Genomic DNA, 17089 nt, shown 5'->3' with positions numbered 1-17089 from the left:
TTTGAATATGATTCTGAAAGCAACTAATAAAAAAAATTAATTACTTTGAGAATTATTTGAATTAACATTATATTTAAAATAAATTCATTTTAAAAAACTCGACCTTATATTTTATTTCTGATATATCTAATTCATTTGAATGTAAAAGCATTTTTGAAGACGTCTTTACCCTGTTATCTTTATCAATCAATAACAATCTTTAATATAATTAAATTATATTTAGGAGACGTTCAAGTACTTTCGTCATGCACGTCAATATAATGTGTAATTGTTAAGATTTTTTAATATATATTACTGAGTTGCTTGCAATTGTATATAGCCATATCTTCTTTGCAATATTATAATTAATAGAAAGTTGGTGGAATTAATTAACATAATAATATAAGTTTTGGTTCATCTCATCATTCAACTAATCCATATGTTAATGCTCGTTTGGTTTGGCGTTGGAGACTAAGAATAGAGAAAAAAGAAAAAAAAAGGAAAAAATGGTTTTTCTTATTATAAAAAACTACAACATATATCATTCATAATTGGGCCCTCAAAATAAGCAACTTACGTTTCCTTTTAATTATGTCGTGTACAAAATTTAATATTAAAATATTCTTGTTTGGTTGGTTTACCATTATTGCTAACATAAAAATTGGATAGAACTGACTTTGAAAAGATTCAAAACAATTATATTAAAATGCTTGTTTTCATTAAGAAATGCAGCGAGTAAAATTTTAATAACGAATCAAAAGAGTCTTAAGAAAATTGTTTTCAAAATCATCTACACTTTCTTCGATAAAAAATAACTACATGTTATAAAATCTTAACAGTTATAATGTATTGAAGTTCTTTGATAAAAGAAATTATTGCAGCAACTTTTTAAAAATTATATAATTTTTGTAAAATGTTTAAGGTTGTTTCATTCAAACCAGTGAATGTTTAAATTTTTAATTTTAATGGAATTTTACTTTATATTGTTTCTAAATGGACACATTTTCTCTTATTTACATCTTTATGTGTTCACATGTCAAAGCATAACATCACCCCACTTAAAAAAATATCAAATTAAAAATATAGTTAAATAATTAAAAAACTTCATATAAATTTATTAATGATTTTAATCAAACATATTCACTATCTACATAAAATATCCTCTCTATATATAAACATATTAGTCTTGACCCTTACGAAATCAAATCGGTCTCATTTTTGTCTCCTACTTTGCATAAAAGTTTCACAAATCATAGTTTCTTTTAAATATTTTTTTCCATTGGTCTAATAGCGTACGTAGAGATAACTTAAATCTATATACAAATTTAATTTCAATTGTACTCCTTCAAATAAAACTTTTAAACAAACAGACGAAACTTGAAATTTGAATAAAATAAAATAAAGATAAAATGAAGCCATTATAAATGGTAATTCAACACATAGAAAATCTAATTGCAGCAGTGATTTTGGTAAATTTGTTTATGGAAGAATATAGAAACATATTGATTTGGTATTGTTTGGTTTGGAATGAGTTGGTAGCATGCATGATGACAAAAATAATGGTGGGGGGAGAGAGAAACAAATATTTGCATCACATAAAAATAAAACCCTAACGTAACGTGTTCTCTCAGGTGCGTACATATCCATGTGAACATGTTGATCTTGCGAAGATAGCTGAATGAATTCAAGTAATAAAAAATTGAATGAGAAATACCCAAGGCAAGCTTCATTATGCAGTGCCTATAAATTGGAATCAAACAACAGTTGTGTTGGAGGACGACGCTGAACCAACCAGCAACAAATTTAAGAGAGAAAAGGTAAAAAAGAATAGAAGAAATTTAAGTTATAAATTATAATATATAACCCGCTGTTTTAAAATATGCAAATTCAAAACCAAGGGCGTAGACTCTGACTATGCGTTTCGTTTCGCCATTGCTTTCGTATACTTTTGACCACCACAAACAAAGATGCTTTTCTTCCTCATCTCATCTTTTTTATCCCTCAAAACGGAAACGCTTTTATTCATTTTTAATGTCTCACATGCAATCTTCAATGTAGATACAAATAACTTATATGCTAATAAAAAATTAATTATATAGATGATAGAACCTTCTCAAAATATCTAGTGTATGTTAGAATGAAATTTACAAAATGGATAAAATGGAATAAAAAATTATATATATGATTTAAAATGGTTTTTATTATTGATGAAGACGAAGAGTTGGCATTTGGGAAATTGAAAACCAAACAAGAACCACTTCTACAGTAATAGTGTGACTAGGCACGTTGAAACTCTCCCTCCAAATTATATATACTCATTTTCTCTCTCATTCACACAACAACATCACAAAGTCACAATCTTCAACAATTTTCTTACCTCCTTCGCAGTATCTGCGTCTCTGTTTTTCTCTCTCTCTCTCTCCCTCTCAATAATCATTCCAAATGCTCCAGGTCGAAACACTGGTTTCAGCGTGCGCCGGCGGATCCAGCGATCGGAAAATCGCGTGCGAGACTCTCGCCGGCGACCACGCCACGGATCCGCCGGAGCACCACCCGGATTCGCCGCCGGAGTCCTTCTTTCTGTCCAGGGACGAGGAATACGAGTGGTGGGACCGCAACGCCGTCTACGAGCGCAAGGAATCGACCAAGGCCAATTCAAATTCCACCAACCTCAACCTCAACCCTGGCACGAGCTCCAACAACAACTCCCAGCGCTTCTCTCTCAATTTCAAGTCCAAGGCTTCCAACATCATTGGCTTACCTAAGACTCAGAAAGCCTCCTTCGTCGACGTCAAGAACCGCCGCAACAACAAACCTGGCAACATCAGGTTGTTCCCGAAACGCAGCGGTTCCGTCGGGAAGTCGGAGTCCGGGTACGTGGAACCATCCTCGCCGAAAGTCTCTTGCATGGGAAGAGTCAGATCCAAGCGCGATCGAAATCGCAAGCTGGTATGCTCCAGAAAGGATTCCCAGGATACGCGTACAAAAGAGAAACCGAAAAGAAACGGAAAGAAACACGGTTTTTTCGAGAGCTTACGCTCCATTTTGCGGTCCGGTCGAAAGGAAAAGGCGGACCGGAAACCGGATTCTACTGTTCCGTCGAAGAGCGGTGCGGTTAATTTGAAAGCGCGGGACAGCACGTCGAGCGTGAACGATGCGTCGTTCGAGGAGTCAATTGTGTCGCGGAACAGCGTGTCGGGGAGCGAACCGCCCGGTTTGGGTGGCATGATGCGGTTCGCGTCTGGAAGAAGGTCTGAATCGTGGGGAGTAGGTGATTCCGAGGGCCACGTGCCGCGATAGGATTGGTCGGAGTTAACCGTTCGGCGAGGGCAAACACGAAGTGGGGCCCTCTGCCCTTGGGTGTAAGCAATTGATGAAGAAAACATTATAAAATTGTGGCGACTGGCGAGTCTTTTTGTGTGGGACCCTGGGCGTCTGAAGAGCGCCTCCCGGCGTGACGTGGCGCGTGGAAAAATTTTCAGTTGTTACTTCTAGTATTTGGTTTTTGTACTACTGTGGTTGAATGAATTTACTGGGTTGGTGTTTTCGTCACTGTATTTTGTAGCCGCACAGTTTTGTAAATACACAGGAGTCATGAGTGTTTTTGTTTCTTGAAATTGGAATTGGAATTGGGCAGATGATGTATATTTTCTTTCTTGTCTTGGGTTTCAATAATTGTATGAATTGTCGAACGGTGCATGCGTGGCGGGTTCCTCTCCTTTGCGATTGAACAAAATTATTAAGCATGGGTGTTGCTTTACTGTTCTCAATTCTGTGTAGTTGAGGAAGACTACACGCTACACTGCTTAGTTTTCATGAATTATTGAATTAAATGATCGTCCATGGAGGAGGATCAACTTTACAAGATTAACCATTTTTTTACTAAGTTATATGTCTTTTCAAGAAATTGGGGTGCCGGTTAAATTTTAGAATACCAATTTGAGAAACTATTTTGTAAGTGTGTGGATGACGAGGCTTAAGTAATGTTGATCCACACAATACACAAATTGTTGTTGTACTAGTAGTCTCTGAATTCTTCAAAGCTCGCGTGCATGTGGTTGGTGGGATACTTGCGATTACATTCCGACGCTCAAGTCAATATTAGTTATTAGTTTTGTTATCTCAGGACATCAAAAAACGTACATTTTTCCATTTTAAAAGTCTTATTTATAGGTTGATATGAACCTCCATTTGCGTGGATCGGATAATCAGTTCATTAAGACGTGTGTAGTGGTCCTCAGTGTATAATGACTCTATGAAATCATGAGAGTGTACCCAAAGTATGTTCTTGACCTATTCAACGCCAATTATAACCACTTTCTTACTACATATTTATTATGTTGTATTATTAATTTCACGTGTTCGATTGTTCCAGATAACGAAGAATACACATTTTAAATTTCTTAAGGGGGGATTTGGACAGGAAGATGGTAGAAAAATCAATTATCTAATAACAAAACATCATAGAATCATCTGGAATTAGTGTACATGAAATATTGATAAAAGGAAGAGAATAATTCAGAGTTGTCTTAAATGGCTAAAATGTCAAACCCCATCACACATGATTCAATTCCACGCTTTTCCATTTGAACTTCCTATTCAATCATGCTTGCTAGCTGTATTTGCTCTAACTTTCTCCATTACACCTTAAAACAAACTTTTAGGTTCGACTCTGAAAGCTTTGACCCGGGCGACTAGAAGCATGAAGAAGACCACTAGGTTCAAACACGTTCCTTTCACACACGCAATCCTTCAATAGGGCAATTTTAGACGCCCTTGTTGAACTACTTAATAAAAATGGGATGAAAATCCAGAAAATGGAGACTAACATCACATTAACAAGAATGAAAGCAAAAGCTTTGGAGACTAGATAATGTTCTCTAATGCGTGTAGAATCGGTTCCAATCGGAGTATGACCTTTTTTTCTTCTACAATAAATTATCTTAAATGTCTACGCCAATTAAACTGGTAGTGGGTGCTGTAATACTTTACTAAGTCCACAAATAATAAATGTCATGTTTAAATATGTTGCAATTAATTTCCACATTTTTTTGGACTTTTACAGAGTCAGAGTTAAAGCTCTCAAAGTTCGAAGAATATTTATGGATAATTCCTCCACTTCAGACTTGTAATTTTGAAATGAGTTTAATGTTTCGCAATTGGATTGATCTTTTCTCTGTTTGTTCAATTAACCTAGTCTTTGAATGGAATGTGAGGAGTGATGTTGTGGTACTAGAGAAACACCAAATTCTTCCTACATTTTCATGTTTTTCTTTTCCATTCCCGTATTTCTGAAAATATCAAAATTATTTCTTAAGTTTTTTAATTTGACAATATATAATCAAGAGACTTTTCAGAGATTATGATATCCAGACGTAAATATTTGTAGCTTTTACTTTTTAGATTATATATTATATTTCGAAATATAGTATCTATAATATAATACAAATTTTGCATTCTGAAAGGAAAAATATACAATATAAATTTTATATTTTTAAATATATTTTTTATTATACAATTCAAAATGTGTTATTTTTTATAAATATATTATTAGTTGCATAATCTAAAAAGTATTTTTGGATAAAAAATACATTCTAAATTATATAATATGAAATATATTTAAAAAACATAATATATTTTGAATTCTACAGTATTTTTTTAAAATCAATCAACTTGAAATACAACAATAAAAAGTCAGTTCACCAACCTCTAGACCATATAAATTTTATCTTTGGCAAAAGGGCTGTGAAAGTGCTTTCCAAAATAAAAACGGACTGGGAGTGCGACTTAGAGAGAGAGTGCACCCGAAAAGATGAAGATAATTAAGAGAGGGTGTTGTAGGAGTTTTTTCCTCAACCATATAATTTTTTATATGCATCCAACCTAATTTTTTAAATTCAATATTGTCTTGTTTCTTTTGTTTTGAAAAAAACTGCAGAGGAGTGTTTGTTACTATGATGTACGTTTTTAACTGAGTTAGGGGTGATGAAGTGGGTTGCTGTAACAGTGGAGTGGAGGGGATAAGAAATCAACCAATGTGTTTCTCCTTCATACTTTTTCTTAGCTTAGCTGCAGATGAATCTCAATATCCGGAAGCCTGAGCGTATGGTTAAGGATGCAGGAATTTGGAAGTCATTGTCATGGCCTATGGATATAGAAATCTGGAAGGTGGTTTTTATTTTCTATTTAAATTTCTGAATGGACATATCTAGAAGTGAATTATGAATTATGAATTTTCATATCTATAAGTGATTTTTGAGTTTCGAATTTTTATATCCAAAATTGTTTGATCAAGTTTAAAGATATTAATACCCGGAAGAGCGTTGATATGTGAGTTTTTTTTTCTCAACATTGGCAATGAATACAATGGACTCATACATGATAATTTCATAAGAGATTGATGTGTGTGATGGATTAGATGATATTGATATGTAGTAGTCAATATCCTTTTCTCTCCATAAATTTCCTCTCCGTCGTACCTTAGAGAACTCGGTAGTGTGTATGTTAGGCGCGTAAAGGATTAGGAAATGCTTTGGTGTAGTGGGTCATAACTTTTATTTCATTAGTACAAAATACATTTTACATAGTTCATTAAGGGTACAAAATACATTTCACATAGTTTAAAGGTACAAAAGACATTTTACATGATACTATATGGTACAAGAAGAAGCAACCTTTTTTTTCTATTAAGGGTAAAACGACATTTCCATCCTATCAGTGTGTAGGATGAAATCATGGGGTGCACGAAAATTTTTCTAAGAGAAACAATCTATTCCATCTGGGATATTGCTTCTTGCATCCTCTTTTATAAACCTTCACCCCCTTCAATATGAAGTTTGCAAAATGTCTGAATTGTCCTGTTGAGTTTTTTTAATTTAACCTTAACCTTTTATCCCTTCCCTCCTCCTTCCCCCACTTCCTTCTGCAGCACATTTTCAGCTACTCTTCCGCCTCTCATTTTGTCTTTCCCTTCCTCTCTCTTTTCCTTGTCTATTGCTTTTTTTGTTGTATTATTATCACTAGAGAGCAAAATTCTTGTCTCACGATTTCGTCATTGTCATTGAAGGTGCCACTTTTCCCCCTTTCTAGAATGATTATTCTAAAATTGTCTCGAATTTAATTATAATCATAATTTTGTTCATATATATACAAAATAATCATGATTAGGCCTGTGGTCCTCTAAATGATCGCGTGCGTTCAACTACATCTATTAGACAAAAAGAACATTGAGGATCCTAGTTACATTAGTGAAGATGAGCAAGTAAAACAAAACATTCGACCCTAATATAACAATAACAAGACAAAATATATAAACAACATTTCTTGCTCACTTTACATCGGTCTGAATAACGAATGCTTGTAAAAATATAATAAAACTTTATCTTTAATTCAACAAATACAATAAATATGTTTCACGACTACACTGTAAATACTAATATGCCAACATTTATTGTAAACTAATCAATACAATTTTGTGAACCTACATTCATTATCCTATGAATTACAAAATACACCATACTTCCTATCAACATCATCTACCCCATTTGATATTTTCATATAGAACTCTCTCTTCATATTATTTATTCCAAAAATCTATTTTAGCTAAAAAAACATTTCCTACTTCTTACGTTCCATAATAGACAATTTAAAATAAAATAAAAAAATATTTTCCAAAAAGACTAATATAGAATAGTAATTATGCTTTCATAAGGTCAATCCAAAATTGTAATTATGTATTCTAGAAAGGTTTTCTGAAATGCAGAGTTACAATTTTAGATTAAAATTTTTCAAAAAAACACAATTACTATCCTTGATTGGTTTTTCTAGAAAACAAAATTTTCTATTTCAGAATACTCTTTCTTGAGTACACCCTCAACATAAACCTCCTAGAATGAATATTCTGGAAGTATTGTGAATTTGACATTTTGGAATCCTTGCACAGTACTTCTAGAATGAATTTTTTGAAATCTACAAATATGCTTTCAGAAACACAATTTTGGAATACAATAAGTACCTCTTACACTATTTCACAGTATATTTCGTAGAATGTTTATTCATCATTTTCGGAAACACTAATCCAAAAGTCAATGTTTATTGGATAAACAGATTCTGCATTATTTATTCCAGAAAAGACTTTTGAATTTCTCTAACTGTATTTGCACCATTAAAACGAATATTTTTTTTTTAAAAAAACACCTTGGATATGTAAAACCACCTACCCCAACTTAATCAACTCATTTTGGAGTTGCAGGTAGAAATTTTGGAATACAGGAAACAAATGCCATCAAATCTAAATAAGTTGGGCCTCTCATGGCCTAAAGGCTCGCTTTCTCCAGCCCAACTTACTTGTCTTTAATCTGAAATAACCAAACTTTTTCTTTCTACACCAAATTATTTTTAACCTGCATCCAATATAATTTTTTTCTTCGAAAATACCTCAATTCTGAAAATGAAAATCCATAACTGAAAATATTACATTATAAAAAAATATATCCAGAATTCAAAATTCAAAATTCAAAACCTCATTACAGATAAAAAAAATTCGTAATACATAAAATTCGTTCTAAAAAAAAATCCAAAAACATTTTGAAAAAAAATAAAATATTCGTAATGTATAACCAACCTTATTTAAAGATATTTTCCTCTTTTTATATTAAAATTGGTACACCAACTTTCAATTGGAAAAGATTGAAATAAAACTAAAATATTCTAAATTAAATTAATATAACGCGAAAAGAAAGAGTGTGATTTTTAAAATTATTGATCCTAACTGTTTTTATCAGTTATTGGTGATTTTGTTATCATTACATGACCAAATAATCCTAGGAATGGCAATAAATAATTTTTTCCTTTAGAATATTATTCATATTTATATCCATACAAAGTATTTAATATCTGTTTTCGTATTCATAAAACACTATATTAGACGTGTGAAAATTATTTATAATTTTTTGACAAAATTTCTATTCAATATTTAGTTTTATATAATTTACCAAATACATTGTCATCTGTGTATGAAAATGAAACTCATTGAAATATTATATGATAAAGTGATAATGTTTTTTTTTCTCAAATACACACTCAAGTAACTTGTGAGTTCCTCTTGATTTTGAAAAATATTTATAAGGTGCACATGTAAGAGAAAGATGTGAGATGACATTTGGGACATAATTACACAAGCAACTATTGACAATATAAACATGTGAATTCAAATATTGTTTCATATCTACCTGGTTATTGTAATTCACATTTGCTTTTATTTCACCACCTTTTGTCTTCAACAGGTTCTTTCCTTCTTTATGGTGTCTGAACAAATGATTCCACCCCACTCACAATAAGGGAAAACAGACAAATATCATCTGCTAAACGAATCTCTCTCTTAAATAATAACCTAAAGAAAATCTTTATGAGATTTTAATGACTTGACCGTTGGTTTTAATGTTTTGTACACAATAATAAAGTATTGAATTGTGTAAATCAGGAAAATAATTTTTTTCTTTCCTTTGATTTGAACTGAAATAATGATAGATTCACTGTAAACAAGGTTTTACTTTTTATTTTATGTATTTTTTTACTTCAAATGAATTAAATTTGAAATACTAAATTTAAGTACGAGGAGGTGAGTAATATTTAATTTTGTGTGAAACTTCACATGTCCATTAATAAATAATTGGTATGGAGAAAATGACAACTAATGTTATGCATGTTGGCATTTCGACAATTGATTTAAGTCAAACTTCAACATGGCTTTTAAAGTATAAAGTACCTCCATTGACCTCTAAATTCAAAATACCAACACATTGATTATAAGCTTAATGGTTTTAACTATATAATGCTAAATGTAATAGAGCTTAGAAAAAGTCACACAGAAATACATGAGACCTGTTGTAACACTTTAGAACCCAAAGAGTAGAATCAAACTAAATGCTCAAAGAAAATTATTATGCATTCATGAAAGTGTCAGGATGTAATCTCACTGTAATTTGGTCAACACTTCAATATACTTTTGATAGGGATCTAAATCCTTCATAATGTGCTTACTTCAATTCATAAGAAACATATTTTGGTGTCTTTTTTTTCTTTTTCACTTTATTTTTAATCGTTGAGACACAGAAGTGTAAGAACTAATTGAAGAAATAATAAGAGAAGACAAAAGGTTGTAAAAACTAATTGAACTTAATTGTACAAAATTGTAAAACTATTAAGGTGATCTCATATATTTTGATTTACTCAATAATATATATATATATATATATATATAATAAAATTATAATTATTGGAAGGTATAAAATAGAAATAATAATAAACCTCTACCCATTAATACAATAATAACAGTAAAATAGTTTAAGAATAATAAAATCAAAATTAATAATAATAAAATCATAATTAATAATCAACGTAACTCGCATTCATTTTATTTTTAAAAGTTGGGGCAGAAGCAACAAGTGAAGAAGAAAAAAAAATCAGTGATGGACCATTTGTGTTTAAGCATGCCTTGGTATTGGCCTTCAACAACTCCTTTGAAACTGAGACAATTGACTAAAAATATCAGAAGGGGACCATAGAATTTCAATCTATTTGAGTTTTGTTATTCATACAAAATGTCAGAATTTCTCTCTGTATCTTTGTGTCTAATTCTGATCATGCCCTTCCTTATTCTTGAAGATCCTGTTAAGTAAATCATTTCACTCTGATCCAGATTAGATTCATATGTGGATATTGAACCACTAGCATGCCATGCAAATCGCAATGTCCAATTCTTTCATTACAGTGAAAAAAGAGCTAAAGATAATGTAAGAATTTGGATTGAATGAAAAGAAAAATAAAAATAAAAACAAAGAATGAGCAGAAGTTAATGATTCGTGTAAATTAGAAATTGATTAGAGAAGGAACAACCAGTGTCCCAAAATACAATACTAGAACAACTAAACAACAAAAAGGGAACTAAAACACTCTTTAGAAACCCCCCTATTCTAAGAACATGACAACATAAATTGACAACTGACCAAGCACACCATGTTTGTTCTGTGTCTTCCTACAAATCCAGATCAGAAAGAAATCATCCCAAAAACTAAAACCAACTCACAACCTTAACGACACAAAGGGCATTGAACCAGTCCATTCTCATTGCAGTGACCACACCTCACATTCTTCTTGCATTCCTCATCCAAAACCTTACAACTTCCATTACACTCCACACACATCACAAACCTCATTCCACCACACCCTTCACAATCACCCAACGTCTTGGGAAGAATCCCCTCAAAGAGAACACCCAACTTTCCCTCTTCTTCCAACTTCACAACTTCCTCAGCTCCCCCAACCAACCTTCCCTTCACAAACACAACCGGAACCTTAACTTGCTTCGTCCCCATCAGCTTCCGCAACTCCTCCTTAAACCCTGAATCCATTGACACGTCTCTCTCAATCACATGCACGCAATAGGACTCAACAATGGACCTAACTTTATTACATTCCTCAAACGTCTGTCTGATCCCCCGCAACGTGGTGGTGTAAATGACAACGCAATTTTCCCCTTTGGGTGGACACTTTTCCTCAAAGGTGTTAACAAAAGTTTGTGTGTCCAAAGATTTTCTGACCCTTCGGGTTCTGGGGGTGGCCCACACCATTCTCTTGATCTGTTCTTCCTCTTCGGTGAGTTCTTTTTCGTAGGAGGCCAGAAGCTCTGGATCAAACAGAGGGCTAGGACTCCTCCTCTTTGTGTCACTGCCGAAACTGTTCCTTCGAGCACGAATCGGAGACGCTTTTAAGGGAGAAGAAAAATTAGAAGATTTGAGGATCCCCTTAGGACTAACATTGTAATCCAAGCGTCTTACACCGCCATTGGCTTGACCTTGAGCCTTGTTCTCCTTCCCTGTGAACTTCTTAAGACTCCTCGGTGACCCAAATTGGTTGAGAAACTTCAAGGGGGTTTTGGTGTCAGTAGCGAGGAACCCACGAAGGAAAGGTGTGGACTTGGGGCTTTTCTTAGGGTGGTTTGAAATGGGCACTCCCTCTTCGAGACCCTCCATGAGTTCCCAAGCGTTGATCACTTCGGGTTCTTCGCGATTCCGAGGAGGAGATACTTTGGCGGTTTTGGATTCTTCAACTGGTAGGGGTTGCTCCTTCTCCTTGTCCAACATGAGTGCTCCATAGGTGGAGGAAGTGAGGGAAACGATGTGGTTCATGTAACCGCCGCCATTTGTGATAGTAACTTGTTCTTGCTTGAGTTCTCTCTTGACGAGTTTTGAAGAGACGCAGCCCATAGATGGTGATGAGTGAGTGGGGGTTCTCTCTAACTCTATCTCTCTCTTTTGTTAGTTTTAAGGTATTGAAGAGGACGAAAAGGTGAAGGCAACGGCTCTGGAGGTTTTCTCTTGTCCCAACCGTTACATTGTCTGCAACGGGCCCAACGGTCAAAAATTCGAATCTGGAGCAATTCTACTTCTATTCTCATTTCCTTCTTCACCTTGTTTACTTTCTATCATTTTCAATAACAATAAAAATACCATTTTCCGAGAGTTTTCAGAAAATGCATTTATGAGAATAAGACAATCCAAGAATAGAAATTCAATATGTTTTTAGAAATTTGTTTTCCAGAGGAATCTATAAGAATTTTTAGTCTCTCTAAAACTGTTCTTTTTAGTTCTACTAATTATTACACTTTTCAATAAAAAATTTTATTTTTATTTCTCAACTAGGCATTTTCCTTTCTTAAACACGCCTCCAAAAAATTAATTGTCAAATTTTATTAAGTTTAAATGCTTATAAAAACTAGTGTCCAAAATATATTAAATTTATTTTTTAATATATTTAGTGTGGAGCTTGAACACTAAATTTAAATTGATTTTAATTTAATATGAAATCATAACTAAATCAAATTAATATTTTGTGATTATTTTAAATGAAATTTTATTATTTTTTTATAATTAGAAATGTTAGATACCTTTAAAAGGTTATTAAATGTTTTAAAATAAATAATAATAAATATTTTGTAACAAATTTTGGTGAGAAAAAATATATTTGAAGTTTTTTTAAGAAATGTTTTATATTCGTGTTCTTGTCAACTGACTTGGATCGACTTTGGTGGTAGACTTTTTCTTTTTGTCGTTGTTGCTTTGAGATACTTATAATTTACAATGAGTAAAGTTCCACTTGTTTACAAAACTCTAATGATCAAGTCACTGAGAGCATATAAGTATATCAGAATATAGTGTATGAGCATGGGATAGTATCTCAAAATTAAATTTACTTTATTCATGCCTAGCTAATTCAGTTATTCACTCAGTTGTTGTTTTTATTTTAGTTATCTTTTTAATATATCTTGTCAACGGTTTGAGCCGACTTCTTGACATGTCAGTGAGCTTATTATTATTTTGGACCGAACTAAGTATTTTACCTTTATAAACCAGATCAGTCAAGATAGCACGCTTAAGTGCTCGGGTCGGACCCGAACATGTTCGACTAGTACAATTTGTAACTTAACTTCTCATATAGTTAAAAATTTTAATATATTTTTTATAATATTTTAATAAATTCAAATGTATTGTAAGAATAATACACTTAAATTATAAAACAATACCAAAGAGACATATGTGTATGTTTGTACGGTAAGAATAATACAATTAAATTATAAAGCAAGAGAGAGACTAATGTTTGTTTGTTAGTACTTCATTAATTTTAAATATATAATCTTTTATTTAAATATAATAAGTAATTTGATTGGATTTCCAAACTAGAAGAGAAGAAAAAAAAATATTTAAAAATAGTTTTGACCCTTTTTTTTATTAATTTCGTTATTAACACCTTTAGTATTTAGTGCATTTTGAAAACATTTTATTAAAAGAGGAAGACCTTTATGGAAATTAAATACTGGAGTTATTCGATATCAGTTGTTTTCAAAGGGAGTTGTATCACAACAGGTATTTGTTTGAATTAGATTTGGATTTATTAAATAAGTTTTTAATTTGAGTTTTCTAAATGAAAAATTATTAATGGGGAAAATTGAACTAAAATAATTAAATAGATTAGTCAACAAAAATAACATCAGTTTATATTTCCTATGTTGTTAACTAAAGATTAGTTTGAAAATTAAAAATAATAATAAGAATTTCAACGTAAATTATAACAATTTTTTCCCTAAAGACGAATTAATTTCATTTTAAATTTTATTATTATTTTCCCTTAAAAAAAAATCATGAAATGGGAGGGAGAACTAAGGAAGACTAAAAATATTGTACGCATGGATAATTGCAAATAAGTTATTCTACAAAATCAAAATAGATACATGTAGATGAAATAAATGAAAGTTTTTTCTATACTAGTGCAAAAAAGACTTTTTATAACGATTTTACAGAACTTTTTATGACGAGATGAAGCACGAACTGGCCATAACAATACGAAATGAGGCATGAACTAGTGAGAACAAAGTACAAACAACGAAAAAGAATTAAGAGCAGCCACGAAAAATTGCAGGAGATTAGGGTTAGAAAAGAGAGTTTTCACGCAGAGAAGAGAAATCGGGTTTGAAGTTGGAGAAAAACTTACAAAGTGAGCGTATGCCAAGTAAAAATAAAATTCAACGTATTATCTCTAGTAAAACTGAAAATTATCAATAATAAAATAAGTTATTATGTCGGGTAAAATTGAAATTGTCATAATCGTAACTATGACGATCTTGACTTAAGGTGACATAATAAGTTTTACATTTATTACATAAATGTCACCGATCATTTTATATGACAAGTGAATTATATCGGTCATAAAATGTTGTCATTGTTTCCTATTTTTGCATTAGTGTCATCTACTTATTAACCACATGATAGACAGTATAAAATTACAAAGGAAAAAGTTATTCTGACACTTCAAAAAATTACAAACATTTTACAACAAATTATAATAATATAATTATTCTACTATAAAAGAAAATTGAGATAATTATTACTTCTTCCTTCGTCGTTCATTTTTCTTCCTCCATTCCTCACTTCAACAACTTCAATCCATTTAAGATAACTCTCCTCCTCCTTTTTTATCTATTCTCTCTCCTTCGTACACTCTTGGTTGGAATTCGGTATCCGATGTTTGGTGTAATTAATGTGCGATAATAACACATTTTTTTCTCGAAACTTGTGACTATTTATATCATTATTATCGGTCAGGTTAACATCTGAACCATAGTTAAGAACACACGTAACCTAATATTTATCCATTGTTTAGATTCGTTAATCTCTTTCTGAACCTTAATGGATTTGGATATGTCGGTTGAGATGAACCAGGTACCAAGCCTCTTATATTCGTTCGGTTCCGACCGGTACAATAATAATATTTTAAATTAAAAATATATATATAATTAAAATAATAATTTATTGGATTGTGAAGAGGATGTATTTTACTACTTACCACCCAATTATAAATATACACGTGATTATAAATTTAAATGTTATAGTACAAATTATTATTATAGTACTTATTATCTCAAGTTTTGTTCTATCATACATGAAAAATTTAATAAAATTATTAGTAAGTATTGCATAGTAAAATTATTAGCAAATATTCGATGAAAATTCTATTTTACTATGAAAGTAATAAATATTTGATTCTAAACTTATATTCTTTAATTACATCCTAAATTAACTTAAATATTGAAGTATAATAATAAGTACTTTGTGGAAAAGATTGAAGAACACAAAGGGAAAAAAGAATTTGAATACAATAAAAAATAATTTGACTTTAGAACAATTATTATTAAAGTTATTGAAATAATAATATTTTTTTCTACTCTGTTTTTTTCTATGAAAATAATCTTTATTTTATTTATTCACTTATTTCTCCTCCACTTACTTTATCCTACCAATTTACAAGTAAAATACATTTAAGCATTTTTAATATTTCTTTTATGTTGCATTTTGACTAAGGGTTTCACGGTTGGCAAGGAAGGAAGAACGAATATTAGGATTGTTTGCTTCCAGATGAATACGAGTGAGAGGATGAATATAAGGAAGAACGACTTATTCACACTTTCTCTCACATGAACGAATTTAAAAGGAAAGTCATGTTGACTAGAGGGAATTAACTTAAGGCCCTTTGTGTCCTTATATTTTGAGTTGATATTATGTCAATCTTTGTACGCGTCCCATAATTAATTATATGTTTTTAGTTGATAATTGATTATGCCAATTTTTGTATACGTGTCCCAACTATTCTTATATTTTGAGTTGATAATTGATTGCTAATATTATTTTTTTGTATTTTTTTAAATAATTATTTAATGACACTGAAAATAATATATAAAATTTTAATTAACTAAAATCTACACAAAAATACCTCTTATCTTATTTTTCAATTATTTTTAAAATAAAGATAAATTTGTAAACTTACACTTTAATATCTTTAAAAAAAATAAAAAATCTCTCACACCCACCTCACTTACAAATTTCAGAAAAATCTATTATACATAATCATCACTTTCTTCACAATTTTTTTCTCAAATTAATTTAAATTTACTTTCGCAAATTCTTAGTCATCCTTGTGACTCCCTCGACCTAATCCTTACCATGTGAATGCAAAAGCACCAATATTAGCATCACGGGTATCTAACCATATACTTTAAGTTATATTAATTCTGCAAACAGAAAAAAAAATAAAAAAAATGAGAAGGATTCAGCGGTGCCGTCTAACCAGTGAGAAGAAAGTGTCACCATCTTCATCTTCAACCAATGTATAAGCAAGATTATTATTTTATTATTATAGCGACACAAATGAAGAGGGAATGTTAGAAAATGTGTGTTGGGTGTGACAAATTGTGGAACTTTTATGTTCTTTTTCTTATAAAATTCTCTCATTTCCCTTTCACTACTTCATCTACAACACGTCAACAAAGGAGAAGTAAGTCATGTTTTACTGCCCAAGTGCAAAACCCAACTTTGCATTCCCTTAAAAAAAAAAAAGGTTGGATAATGATAATAGTTAAAACAACCTTCTTCAATTGTTCATTCATTATTATGTATTGCATGTCAAACAAAAAAAATCATCTAAGTTTTTTTACATGTATGTTTTTCAATTATAATAATATAAATTTGTTTCCTATATTTTTTTAAATAATTATTATGAA

General features: G+C 31.3%; 2 protein-coding genes across 2 annotated transcripts; one reads left to right on the top strand and one right to left on the bottom strand.

Moving 5' to 3' along the window:
* The first annotated feature begins 2165 nt into the window (after positions 1-2165).
* Positions 2166-3626, top strand: LOC137814579 (uncharacterized). Its single transcript, XM_068617388.2, has one exon. The coding sequence runs from the start codon at positions 2422-2424 to the stop codon at positions 3277-3279; it is 858 nt and encodes a 285-aa protein (XP_068473489.1). The 5' UTR covers positions 2166-2421; the 3' UTR covers positions 3280-3626.
* A 7195-nt stretch (positions 3627-10821) lies between these two features.
* Positions 10822-12429, bottom strand: LOC137814574 (Glutaredoxin family protein). The gene has a single exon (XM_068617382.2). The coding sequence runs from the start codon at positions 12243-12245 to the stop codon at positions 11070-11072; it is 1176 nt and encodes a 391-aa protein (XP_068473483.1). The 5' UTR covers positions 12246-12429; the 3' UTR covers positions 10822-11069.
* Between the last annotated feature and the right edge of the window lie 4660 nt (positions 12430-17089).

This window comes from Phaseolus vulgaris, chromosome 1, assembly GCF_051622355.1.
Source record: "Phaseolus vulgaris cultivar YP4 chromosome 1, ASM5162235v1, whole genome shotgun sequence".
Classification (NCBI taxonomy): domain Eukaryota; kingdom Viridiplantae; phylum Streptophyta; class Magnoliopsida; order Fabales; family Fabaceae; genus Phaseolus; species Phaseolus vulgaris.
This window is presented reverse-complemented; position numbering and strand designations above follow the sequence as displayed.

Coding starts and splice junctions, on each gene's coding strand:
- LOC137814579 (XM_068617388.2), top strand. CDS start 2,422: ATGCTCCAGGTCGAAACACTGGTTTCAGCGTGCGCCGGCGGATCCAGC.
- LOC137814574 (XM_068617382.2), bottom strand. CDS start 12,245: ATGGGCTGCGTCTCTTCAAAACTCGTCAAGAGAGAACTCAAGCAAGAA.